Here is a 14,301-nt window from a genome sequence, read left to right as displayed (position 1 = left end):
CTATTTTACCTTCTGTTTGAAACTCACAAAGGTGGGCATGCTAAACACGTGAAGTTAATCTCATTTTTAACCCAAAACCGATCAATGAAGATGTCTCAATATCTTTGTTGAATTGGACTATATAACCTATGTTAAAATGTAAAACTGTACATATATGTATATATAATAATATTATATTATTATATATATATATATATATAAATACATTTTTCATTTATTTCTTTTCTATAATTTTTTTCCTTTATTTTTATTTTTTGTCTTTATGTCATCTAGTTCAGTTTGAACTAGAATGACTGTTGCTAGTCAAGTCCTGTCCAGACTTGACTAGCAATAGAGCTGTTGGACTGACACATTCCAACAGCTCTAAATAGAGCTGTTGGACTGTGCCCAACAGCTCTATTGAGTCCTCTTTCAGCTGTGTATATAAAGGGGTGCAGCCCCTCTTGTATTTTACTCCAATGCTTCTTAAGCAATTGGTTTTTCATATCAATAAAGAATACATTTTTATTTTTATTTTGTTTCCAGTTATACCCTTTTTAAGGGTTATGCTTTAGTGTCATTCTTGACACTTGCTCTTGTTAATCTAAGCTCGTGTTTCGAAGATCCCCATTTCATTTCATGGTATCAGAGCCGCGGAAGTACTAAATCTTGAGAAAAAGCTGCCTCGGTTTCCGTGCCCGTTTGCAAAAGTGTTCGCCACTTGAAGAGAAGTGTTTTATCACTTAATTGGAGAAGATTTCACATCTTGTTGTATTGTTTTTTTCTTTCTTTTTCATTTTCCTTCTTGTTTCTCTTCTATCCCTATTCTTTCTCTCCTTGTAATCGATGGATGACAATGATAAAGTCACCATCATGCCTATGAAACTAAGCGATACGAACTATGTAACATGGGCTTCAATCATGAAGCACCATATATGGGGAAAAAGCTTATGGGGGATTGTGGATGGTTCCGATTCGGAACCTAAGCTATCTCTTACTAAAAAGGAGGGAGATAAAGAGGTCCCTCTATCGGAAGAAGAGAAAATCAAGGCTATTGCCTCATACGAGAAGAAATGGAAAGAATGGAGAATATCTCATGCGAAGATAATGTCATGGCTTATCAATAGCGTTGACATTAAAAAATGCTCAAGTCTTGCCAAATTTGATCATGCCGATAAGGCATGGGAATACCTTAAGAATATGTATTCCCTTAAAGATATTGCACACGTGTGCAACCTCCAAGAAAAAGTTCGAATGATGACACAAGGAGACAAAACTATTCGTGAATATTACAATGGGTTGTCCGAACTTTGGGAAGAACTTTCCCTTTTAGAACCAAAGTGGCATTGTGCCGAAGACAACGAGCTTCGTCAGAAACAACTCGATGCCGAACATTTTTACCAGTTTATCACTGGATTAAGGCCGGAATTTGAAACCACTAAATCGGCCCTACTTTACCGGGGAAAAAATCCTTCTATTGTTGAAACTATTGAAGAGTTAACAATGGAAGAAAATCGTATCCGAAAAGGTTCTTTAAAAATTGAAGATGATTCCGTTTTAGCCGTGTCTAGACCAGGGAATCATGTTCGATCATATAGGCCTCCTCACTTTAACCGACAAAATGGTGACTATGATAAGAAGAAAGTTATTTGTCATCACTGTCATGAACCGGGACACTATAGGCCACAATGTCCCAAACTTAAGGAGCTGAGAGAAAAAAGAGCTGCAATTGCTGGATCGGAGCCTAAAGATGCCCAACTAATGGAGATTCTTCAGCCTCTCATAAAAGGTGCCTCTTCCTCATCTGAAGCTTCAACCGGCGCAGCAGCCTCATCTTTTTCTGATCTAGGTAAAATTTCTTGGCTTCTTGACTCTGGTGCATCTTTTCATATGACCCCAAATAATCAAAGTCTATCCAAATGTGTTAAAAATAAAACAAGTGTGTGTCAAAGGTCTTTACTGCTGATGGGACTTCTCTTGAAATAGAAGGAATAAGAAATTTTGAAAAAATTTATAAAACAAAAAATTTTTTTATTCCAGAAATTACACATGTTCCCAAATTAAATTTAAATCTTTTATCTGTATCTCAAATTTCTGATTATGGGTGTAATATTTCTTTTTCTTCTCACGGTTGTTGGGTACATGATCGCCAGTCAGGCAAGCTGATTGGGGAAGGCCATAGAGAAGGATGACTCTATTACATGGATTTTTTGGAAATGCCGAAGAAAACTTTTTGTTATAATATTCAAAAAATAGAGTTGGAACTGTGGCATAAGAGACTTGGTCACCCACATATAGCCAAAATCCAACATTTTCCAAATCTAGGGAAATTTTGTAACTCTGAATCATTTGATTGTAAAGATTGTATTCTCGGCAAAATGAAAAGATTACCATTTCAGAACAGAACCTTTTTCTCTTCAAGACCACTTGAATTAATACACTCGGATGTTTGGGGTCCTGCACCAGTAATTTCTAAAGGAGGATTTGTTTACTATGTTATTTTTGTCGATGATTTCTCCCGACATACGTGGATGTACTTTCTCAAACATAAGTCTGAAGTATTTTCATACTTTCAAACTTTTCATAATATGGTTAAAAACAAGTTTCAAAATGATATTACTATTTTTCGCACAGATTCAGGGGGAGAGTTCTTATCCACAGCTTTTCAAAATTATCTTAAATTGCATGGCATCACACATCAAAGATCTTGTCCTTATACACCTCAACAAAATGGACTGGCAGAACGAAAACATCGCCATATTATAGAAACCACTAGGACTTTATTAATAGCAAATCAAGTCCCAAAAGACTTTTGGGCAGAAGCTGCCTTAACTGCCACATATCTCATTAATAGGATGCCATCTTCTTCGTTACAAAATATCACTCCCATTGAAAAACTTATGAACATTTCTCCAGACTACTCTAGACTAAGAATATTTGGGTGCAAATGTTTCATATTTACTGACAAAAATGATAAACTTTCCGCTCGTGCGATTCCCTGTGCCTTTTTAGGATATGCTGAAAACCAGAAAGGTTTTAGATGTTTTGACTTCAAAAATAATAAACTATATGTGTCTAGAAATGTTTCCTTTCTTGAAAAGGAGAGCTTCTTTGATTTTAGAAAATTAAAAGACGTCACTGAGTACTCCTTTTTGCTAGATCTAACATCAACATCTGATGAATATGACCTTGACTGTAACTTTGATGATGATCAAAGAATTATTGATCTTAATGTTGAAAATGAAGAAGTTCATAGAGATACTAGTATTCAATATTCCAGGCGACAAGAGTCTAATCCTCCATGTGCACTTGAGAAATATTCTAACATTCCAACTAGACAATCAACCCGAATCTCGAGGCCTCCAGGAAAGTTTGTATCATACGAGTCTTTCTCACCCACATATAGGGCAGTTATTGCATTAATTCACTCATATGAAGAACCATCCACATATTTTCAAGCAAAAAATGATATCAAATGGATAAAAGCCATGAAAGCTGAATTAGATGCACTTGAAAAGGCTTCTACATAGAATATTCAAGATCTTCCTCCAGGGAAGAAAACTATAGGATGTCGATGGGTTTATAAAATTAAAACCAAGAGTGATGGTACTTTTGAAAGATATAAAGCCCGTTTAGTAGCCAAAGGTTATGCCCAAGAATATGGGATTGATTATGAAGAAACCTTTGCTCTGGTGGCTCGTATGACTACTGTCCGAACCTTAATTGCCTTAGCTTCTATCAAAAAATGGTCTATTTTTCAAATGGATGTCAAAAATGCTTTTTTAAATGGAAAGCTAGTTGAAGAAGTATATATGGAACCCCCTCCTGGTCTAAGTATTCCTAAGGGTAAAGTCCTTTGCTTAGAAAAAGCTCTTTATGGACTTAAACAAGCACCAAAAGCTTGGTATGATAGGTTTAGTCGTGTTATGATTGATATTGATTTTCAATTCTATTTAACTGACACTGCTTTGTTTATTAAGAATTCTAATGCAGGGATCATTGTGCTTCTTCTCTATGTGGATGATATGATCATCACCTGAAGCGATAAACAGAGAGTTGAAACAATCAAAACACTTCTTAAATCTCATTTTGAAATGATTGATTTGGGCTTGTTGAGATATTTTTTAGGCATTGAAGTTGCTTATTCTCCTAGAGGATATTTATTATCTCAGACTAAATTTGCTTTTGATATTGTTTTCAGGTCTGGTATTACTGATGATAAGAAAGTCGACACTCCAGAAGTTGTTAATGTTAAAATGAAGATTGATGATGGAGAACTTCTTGCAGACCCTACTCCTTACAGACAGCTTGTCGGGGCACTTTCCTATCTATCCATTACCAGACCAGATATAGCACATGCTGTTCATACAGCAAGTCAATTTCAACATGCTCCTACTTCTGTTCATATGGGAGCATTCATGCGTATTATCAGATACATCAAGTCCTCTCTTTCATGAGGACTTTTCTTATCTTCCTCCTCTTCTCTTGATTTAATTGCATATACTGATGCTGATTGGGGAGGTGATCCCAATAACAGACACTCAACCACTGGCTTTTGTGTCTTTTTAGGGGAATCATTAATCTCGTGGAGGTGTAAAAAGCAGCAGAAGGTATCTCTCTCATCCACCGAAGCTGAATACAGAGCCATGACAACCACGACCATGGAAGTAGTTTGGCTCCGACGACTGCTTGCTGACATGGGAGTTGAAGCAACAAAGGCTTCACAAATGTGTTGTGACAACAAAAGTGCGATCTACATTGCCAGTAACAGAACATTCCACGAACGCACCAAACACATCGAAATGGATTGTCACTACGTCAGAGAGGAATATCTACACGGGATAATTGATCTGCCATATGTCACTTCAGAATATCAGTTAACAGACTTCTTTACAAAGCCTCTCGCTGCTCCCCGATTTCACTTTCTCTTAGACAAACTTTCGCTCATTATACCGTAAGTTTGAGGGGGAGTGTTAAAATGTAAAACTGTACATATATGTATATATAATAATATTATATTATTATATATATATATATAAATACATTTTTCATTTCTTTCTTTTCTGTAATTTTTTCCTTTATTTTTATTTTTTGTCTTTATGTCATCTAGTTCAGTTTGAACTAGAATGACTGTTGCTAGTCAAGTCCTGTCCAGACTTGACTAGCAATAGAGCTGTTGGACACAGTCCAACAGCTCTTAATAGAGCTGTTGGACACAGTCCAACAGCTCTTAATAGAGCTGTTGGACTGACACATTCCAACAGCTCTAAATAGAGCTGTTGGACTGTGCCCAACAGCTCTATTGAGTCCTCTTTCAGCGGTGTATATAAAGGGGTGCAGCCCCTCTTGTATTTTACTCCAATGCTTCTTAATCCATTGGTTTTTCATATCAATAAAGAATACATTTTTATTTTTATTTTGTTTCCAGTTATACCCTTTTTAAGGGTTATGCTTTAGTGTCATTCTTGACACTTGCTCTTGTTAATCTAAGCTCGTGTTTCGAAGATCCCCATTTCATTTCAACCTATACATTAATTGGATTAACCCTAGTTATCAAATTTACATTTACACTATAATGTTTAACACAAATTATATCATGAACCTAGTGAAGACAGTTAATTATTAATAAATTAGTATATGTTACCATAAGATTATAAACAAAAATATCTCTTTTTAATTTAAACATTTTGTTATATATATATATATATATCCGTACCCTCGTATCCCAATTTTCAAAATTATCTCGAATCCATATCCCATCCACGAATCACGTATCAGTACCTGTTCGTGTCTTTGTGACAGAATTTATTTTAGTGAAAGCTCACTTCCATTAAAAAAGAAGTGATATGTGGGTCCATGCATCATTTATGGTCAGTATATTAAATTTTCTTTCCTATTGCTAGCGTCCATGAATGGAGAGTACATGACTCATGCATGCTGATGCAAGGTATTGAATTTGACTTGACATATAACACAGGAACTAGCTACCGTTGCAAAAAGCTTTTACAAATATTGCTTTTTCATACAGTCGGGTTGTTTTTATTACTGATTGTCCTAACAAAGCTTTTGCTTGGTTTTAGGTTGATGATCTTCAGGCAAATTACTCTGGCTCTATTGTATCATTGACAGACATTTGCTTGAAGCCCTTAGGCAAAGATTGTGCCACCCAGAGTGTCCTACAGGTAACAATTGCTAATTTTTCTTCACATGAATGCCGATTACAGAAATTTCCTTCTTTGTTTTTTTAAGGCATAGCATAGAGTTTCACAACTAAGCTTCATATTCTGCATGCATTTTTTGTAAGCCTATCAATTTGCAGTCTCACTTGTGTTAGTGTGTGTGCAAGAGAGAGAGAGAGAGAGAGAGAGAGAGAGAGAGAGAGAGAGAGAGAGAGAGAGAGATTGGAATATCTAGTTGGACTAAGAATTGAAGTGTAAGCATTATTTTAAAGGGCACATGCTTGCACTTAGCCCAACATAATTGTCACTAAGACCTTTGGCCTGTGAGGTTAGGCTCATATTGGACCCAATTTTCCCCAGACCTTAATCACTACCCTAGTTTTACACCTGTCCTCTAGGTTATGGCAACTAGTAGGGGCATACATATCCTTTTGGTTTGTTTTGTACATATTTGCAAATTTATCATAAGTATCGGCATTCTTATCATTTTTTTTCTCATTGTAACCCTGATGAAGGGGTGTTATTATGTGTGTGCGTGTTTTTTTAATGTAATGAAGCTACAAAGACGATCAAGAGGTTTTGGGGTCTTCTGTCATCTTCTCTCTCATACCACTGCTCTTGATATGGTATTAGAATCATAAAGGAGATTGAGAAGAGTTGTTCAAGTTATAAGGGCTTGAAAGTGTTACTTGAAAGAAAACACACCTTTTTGGTATCCGACTCTTCTGTTGGTTGCTGGAAGGGAGAGGAGGGAGAACCACAACAGCAGATCAATAAGCCTCCAAAATACACTTGCCCTATTTCTTTACGTGAACTTATAACCACGAGATCGGGTCGGGTCTGAGACTCTTCAGTCCAGACCCGATATTATAAAGATAGAGATACGGGTCCAGATCTGGACCCGTATATGCATGCAGTCCAATCTTAATAGTCTCCTTTAAGTTGTGCATGGTTTTGTATTATGGACAACTTGCCTTTTAAAAACCAAAAATGGACGTTAGTAAGTCCCTTAGTAAACAAATCTGCCACTTGATCAGCCGTGGGAACATAGGCTGGTTCAACTTCTCTATCTTCCACCTTTTGTCGAACAAAGTGTTGATCAATTTCTATATGTTTGGTACGACTGTGATGAATGGGGTTGAGGGCAATTTGTATGACACTCTGATTATTACAAAAGAGATTAATAGGCATAATAAATTCTCTGATCTCAGTCAAAAGATGTCTCAGCCATGTAGCTTCTGCAGTAGCAGCCGCCATAGACCGATACTCAGCTTCTGTACTGGATCGTGCAACCGCACGCTGTTTCCTGCTACTCCATGCTATCAAGTTTTCGTCAAGAAAAACACGATACCCAGAAACTGATCGTCTGTCATCTGGATCTCCAGCCCAATCGGCATCTGTGTAAACATCCACTCGATGTCGCTCTCCTTTGAACTTGGACTGATTATAGACTAGGCCATCTCCAAGAGTTCCTTTTAAATATCGAAGAATTCTCTTAACAACATTCATATGCTCTGTTCGTGGGTCATGCATGAATTGTGACACTTGGTTCACGACATACACAATGTCTGGTCTGGTGATGGTGAGGTATTGAAGCATACCAACGAGACTACGATACTGCCTGGAGTCTTTATATGGTTCCCCATCCTGAGAACTGAGCTTGTGATTTAATACACTAGGAGTGGATAGTGGTTTACAATCTGTCATTCCTGCTTTTTCCAATAGATCCAAGGTGTATTTGTGTTGAGTTAATGAAAGAGATTCATTCTGTCTAACTCCCAAGAAATAACGCAAGACTCTCAAATCTTTCATTTTCAACTGCCGACTTAGTAAGTCCTTGGTGGCTTCTATGTGTTCATCTGAATTTCCAGTAATAATAATGTCATCCACATATATAAGAATCAAGGTACATACCTTACAGTCACAAAAGATAAACAATGAATGATCGAGATGGGAACGAATAAAACCATATCGCTGAACTTTGAGGGGAAAACTGTCAAACCAAGAACGAGAAGCCTGCTTTAACCTATAAATGACTCTTCGTAGTTTGCAAACATGTGTGCTGGGGCTGTGTTCTGCATAGACAGAGGGTTGTTCCATGTACACCTCTTCTTTCAGGCTACCATATAAGAATGCATTTTTGACATCAAGCTGATTGAGAGTCCATCCATACTGAACCGACAAAGACAAAATTAGTCGAATAGTTCCCATCTTGACCACAGGACTAAAAGTCTCATCGTAATCTTGCCCATATTCTTGGGTGAAACCTTTTGCCACCAACCTTGCCTTGTAGCGCTCGATGGATCCATCTGGTTTGTACTTTATTTTATAGACCCATTTAGACCCTACAATGTTTTTTTCTGATGGTCTAGGAACAATCTCCCAAGTTTCACACTCATGTAAGGCTCTCATTTCCTCATTCATTGCTTCAACCCATTTAAGTGACATAGACGCTTGTGCAAAGCTAATAGGTTCATCCTGTTTTTCAATCTAAGAGAGAAACCACTGTAACTCCGTAGAGAAGTTGTTATAACTAACCCATCTTTCAATAGGATGACGAATCCTGAATCCATGAAAACAAGACGAGTTGTCTAAGGAGAAGAACACAAGTTGAATAAAAGAAATGTAAGAAAAATTGCTCAGCAAAGCAATGACCCAGACTTGTCCGTTCTTTTTTTTTTGGACAGTCTTGATATATTTCTTCAGAAATGATTTGCAGAAATCGAGATCAGGAACAATTAGAAATATGGTCCAAAAAACAACTCGTGCTTTGGGATATATTCTTTGACTAAAAAAAAATAGCGTGAATGAATGATATATGCACCTCTGATTCGGAACAAAAATCAGATATAGAGCGAGAGCAGGGGGAAATATGCAAGAAAGGAACAACCTTCTGATTTTACGCAATCAAAATCAATATGGGGTTCAGACGTTAAGATCTGATCTGAATGATCAAATCAGACGTTAGCGTGGCCTGTTGGAAATTATCGAATCTGAATGATCAGATCTGAGCAGATTAGGTAATGAAATTAACGTGGCTGGTAACGATAGAAAGAAACTTGTTTAGTGAAATAAGGCCACGTTTAGGGAAAAGGAAGAAAAGAAGGGAAATAAAGTCGGCCATGTCCTTTTTCTTTTTTTTTGGTGTTAACTCTCACAGGATCAAGGGAAAGGGGGGGGGGGGTCACGATCAGAAAAATCAGAGAATCGAATCAGAGAAGAAATTGGTTTTTTTTTTTTGCTAACTCTCACATGAGCAAGGGACGATAAATCAGAGGAGAATCGAATCAGAGAAGAAAATGAGATTTTTTTTTGTTAACTCTCACAGGAGCGAGGGACGATCAAAGAAGAAACTATCAAAGAAGAAGCAGAGAGGTTGGTGAAACTGGACCTGGTCGTTAGACTTCGACCTGCTCTGATACCATGAAAGAAATGCACCTTTTTGGTATCCGGCTCTTCTGCTGGTTGCTGGTAGGGAGAGGAGGGAGAACCACAGTAACATATCAATAAGCCTCCAAAATACACTTGCCCTATTTCTTTACGTGAACTTATAGCCACCAGATCGGGTCGGGTCTGAGACTCTTCAGTCCAGACCCGATATTATAAAGATAGAGATACGGGTCCAGATCTGGACCCGTATATGCATGCAGTCCAATCTTAATATTACTAAAGGGGCAGTGCATGAACTGGAGAAGGAGACTTGCACATAAATTGGAGGAGACCCGTTATTGGGTGTCAACTTATTGTTGATATCATCTCTTTATGAATGACTACGGTGCAAATTTTTTTTAGAGCTGGGTATTTTGTATCTGCCAGTGCATCACAAAAGAGGATCTCAGAGACAAATCCCAGGTGATATGGAGTTATATTGAGGGTGTTTCAATTTTTTTAAGGATTTTATCTATGTTTTAGCAAAATCAAAACATAATTGGATTTTTTGGGTTTTCATATGTACTTCGTAGTTTTGGTATCTTGACTTCTTTATTTTGGGCTGTTTTTTATAGAGAAGCCTGCTAGAAGGGTGGTTTTGTTGAATTTTTCTGAGTATTTTAAAGTCTAAAAGGGGAAGCCACTGTTTTTTTGTTTATCACCTATTTGATACAATATTCAGTTGTAGAAAAAATGGATATAAGAGAGTCCGTATAGTTTATTCCCATAAGGTTGGATGGAACTATGCATGTGGGGTTGAGTTCATGAAGAGAGTGGTGGAAAGGAAGGACTCAAAAGCTTCTTGGATGGGATGAAACCCAGACTCAAGGTTGGAGAAAAGGTTGCATAGTCATATCAAATATTTTTTCAGACACCTGTCAGTTAGCTACTTTTGCTTATTCTTTTGATACAGAAAAGGTTGGTCAATATCAATGCAATTGCCTTTTGTTCCAGACACATGAGTAGTTGAGAGTCATATTATCACTTTTTAATTTAAGCTGCTTTTCAATAACATAAAAGTGAAACAGTTGGAGGCAGTTTTAATAGGCCTTTTATGAGAAACTATTTGGGTTATATCCTTGAAGACTAATAGGGTTTTATAAGTATATGGATTACTGATCTAGGGTATTCGGTATTCACTCATCAAATAGTGGTGTCCTTGTTACTCAAGTTTGAAAAGAAGATTCCTCAGTTAATCCTAAGATATCTTCTTTGAGTTCAGTGACCCCTTCCTAAAAGCATCTATTCACACCAGTTAATTGAAGAAATTAAGTAGCTACATGCTCAATCAACAGTTATGGTCTTATCCTCCTCCCTATTGGTACTGCTCTTGTAGGTATATTTCAGCATTCCTCAGGTTGGCTGACAGAATTGCAAGCTATTATGTCACATGATAGCTGACGAGTTTTGTTTTAACCAATTGTAGACCTTATAGAACAAATGATGTTCTGTGTATCTTAAGAGTCGGATCTATTACTCTGTCCTAACCACAGTGAGTTAAACATTTTGAAAGTTTATCATGTTCTCTCACTTGCGATGAATTTGATTGTTGTTAGTCAAATAACAGATCATAATTGTGATGATATGTTCTCTCTCGGTGGTTGCTATGACAAGATCTGTAGTTAGGGAGGTGTATTGAGACTGGGCTTAGACAAGGATATCTCTACTATTTTGACTCATTAGACTCAACTAATCAACTGCCTAATGGTGATGAGTGTGTTGCAGTAGTTTTATACTCCTTATGGCATTAATGTTTTGGGCATATCTCTAGTTCGAGGTTATAGTTAATTTTTTCATGTAATATGATAGAGTCAGAGATAGTTGTATTGAGTCAAGGTAAAGAATGTGGAAGTTGTAAATTTGTAAAGAGTCATACACTGCCTTTTGTATGTGAACTGTAGCCTCTGAGTACTTTTGATCTTGTATCTTCCAGTGTGTAGGGTACTCTCCTGATAAGTATCGGCCAAGGTCATCAAGAGACATGTTATTCACCTGACCGACTTGGCCTTTGATGGATGCCCCACACCTTGTTTGCTCTATTTGTTTTCCTTTTCTCCATTTTGGACATGCAATGGCGACGGTCTTGCTTCAGTTGGAAATGGGACTGTTCTGTCATCTCTCTTCATTTTGAGACTCCCAAGATTAATTTCCTTTCCCTCTATAAACTGAAATCTCTCTCTCTCTCTCATGTTTGTGTGTGTATTTATGTGTTCATGAGTGTCATAATCACCAATAGTAATCTTCAAATAAATTTTCAAGGGATTTTTAAAAATGTGAGTTTCAAAAATATCATGTTCTGTGCATATATATGATGCATGCATTCCTGCATGTATTCATTATTTTTATGTACATTAAATCATTCTAACTGTTTTTGCATTGATTTTTCTTTGTTTTTTGGGGATATGCACTATAATCCATTCTTGTTAATAAACAGCAGCTTTGCTTTCTACTTTCAGTATTTTCAAATGGATACTCAAAAATATCGTGACTATGGTGTGGACCACGCTGCATACTGTTTTCAGGTAAGGTTTAGTTTAGAATTAAAGAAATGATGAATATATTTATTTTGTGATCCTAACAGTTTTATTTTGTCAGTGTTTTGCCATTTGGCTTTTTAGTTTTGTTTGACTTTTGGTTTACAGATTAGCTGCTTCACCTTTTCCTTTTTCCATATATCTAAAGAACATAAACTTTGGAGTGCTGGGCTCTATTGCTAGTGCTTGTAATACTCTCTTAGGAATGCTGTAAATCAAATTTGAGACAAAATGTTTACTTATTGATGCTCAAATAAATATATGCTATTGCAAGACCATATTGCTAAGTTGCATCTACGAATTGCTACTGCTAACTTTCATGCAGAAATGCGATTGATGGCAATTGAATTGGTAATTTTTTGTGATTTATTCAGAAGAAATTGAAATTTCTTCTGTTCACATTTTCTCATTCCTCCCAATTCCTTTGGAATGTCATTTGATTTTCTTTTGTGCATTTTTTTTTGCCTGAGTTACAATTCGCTTCTGCATTTATGTTTACTGTACAACATATCTCCTCTGATTTTCGTTTCAGTAGTTCAATGATTGAATCTGATAATGCAGATGGTCTCCATTTCGGGTTCAATTTGCATCTGGATTTTAATTTCATCGATTTTCATTCTATCTTATCTGCTCTGATTTCTCCTTCATTATGTACAGCGTTTTGAACCTATATATCTCATGCAGATTTAATGTTTCCCCCCCAAGATATAGATCTCTCTTATAATGCAAAAAGAAGCCACAGGGTGCAGCTCAATATGACTGTTGGAGCTGCACCCAACGGTCACATTTGTGACTGTTGGGGCAGCTCCAACAGCTATATGGAGTTGTCCCTTTCACAACAGTCAAAAAGAAAAAGGTGTAAAAGGCAAAAGTAAATAAAAAAGTAGAAGTAAAATTGTTAGCCCATTAGGGTGGCTGACGGCTATTGAGTAAAAGGACTGAAATACCCTTGATGGGTATTTCAATTTACGGTGAAAAGAGACATAATATTTTAACACGAAGGCCATGCAGGATGAAATGGATGCACTGCTTTCTTGGAGAACACGAGACTTAGTTGATCCTCCACATGGGGCTAATATTGTTGGTTGTAAATGGGTCTATACTATTAAGTATAACTCAGATGGATCGATTGAAAGGTTTAAAGCCCGCCTGGCTGCGAAAGGCTATACTCAAACTTATGGGGTGGATTTCTTTGAAACATTCTCTCTTGTTGCTCGTCTTGGGACTATTCGTCTTGTTTTGTCAGTTGTAGTGCACCATGGTTAGTCTCTATGTCAGCTTTATGTGAAAAATGCCTTTCTGTATGGAGACTTGGAGGAGACAGTTTAAATGCAGCAACCTCTGGGGTTTGAAGTTCAGGTGGAGTGTCAGAAGGTATGCAAGTTGAACAAGGCAATCTATGGTCTCAAACAGAGTTCCCGTACATGGTTCTCCAAGCTAACTGAGGTCATGTCAGCATTTGGGTTTGCCCGATCTGCCTCTAACCACTCTCTTTTTATTAAAAAGACTTGCACAGGGATTGTGGTCATGATAGTATATGTTGATGACATTATAGTCATAGGAAGCAGTGAAAAAGACATCTCTGAGACAAAGTCCCATCTTCAGAAACACTTTGTGACTAAGGATCTGGGACCACTCAGATATTTCTTAGGTATAGCGGTTGCAAGGAGTAAAGAAGGATTGGTTTTGTCACAACGGAAATATGTCTTGAACCTACTGAAAGAGACAGGGATGTTAGGTGCCAAACCTGCAAGGATTCCTATGGATCCCAAGTCTCATTTGTTTGATGAAAAATTGGAGTATGTGGACAGTAGCCGTTATCGCTCTTTAGTTGACAAGCTATTATATGTGACTCTTATCAGACCTGACATATCTTTAGCCGTGAGCAAGATAAGTCAGTTTATGGACAAACCTACAAAGGTTCACTGGAAGGCTGCAATGATGATTCTCAAATATCTAAAGTTCTCCCCTGGTAAAGGACTATGGTTTAAACAAAACCCTTCTTTAGATGTTACTGCCTATTCAGATGCAGATTATGCAGGGTTGGTTGTTGATAGAAAGTCAACAACTGGATTCCGTGTGTTTGTTGGAGGGAATCTGGTTACTTGGAGAAGTAAGAAACAAACTGTTATTGCCAGGTCGAGCGCTGAGTCAGAGTATCGGGCTATGGCTCAAACTGC

General features: G+C 37.2%; 1 protein-coding gene across 2 annotated transcripts in view; it reads left to right on the top strand.

Moving 5' to 3' along the window:
- The window catches only part of LOC149842495 (uncharacterized), a 254,408-nt gene that overhangs the window by 80,216 nt on the left and 159,891 nt on the right, over positions 1-14,301 (top strand). For both annotated transcript variants that reach the window (XM_089999224.1, XM_089999225.1), the window contains 2 exons: positions 6,060-6,161; positions 12,044-12,109. In XM_089999224.1, coding sequence (XP_089855350.1) covers positions 6,060-6,161; positions 12,044-12,109 — 168 coding nt within the window. The remainder of the gene's footprint in view (positions 1-6,059; positions 6,162-12,043; positions 12,110-14,301) is intronic.

This window comes from Nuphar pumila, chromosome 3 (genome assembly GCF_984573655.1).
Source record: "Nuphar pumila chromosome 3, dmNupPumi1.hap1.1, whole genome shotgun sequence".
Lineage (NCBI taxonomy): Eukaryota > Viridiplantae > Streptophyta > Magnoliopsida > Nymphaeales > Nymphaeaceae > Nuphar > Nuphar pumila.
The sequence above is the reverse complement of the archived record's forward strand: the minus strand, read 5'-3'. Positions and strand labels throughout refer to the sequence as shown.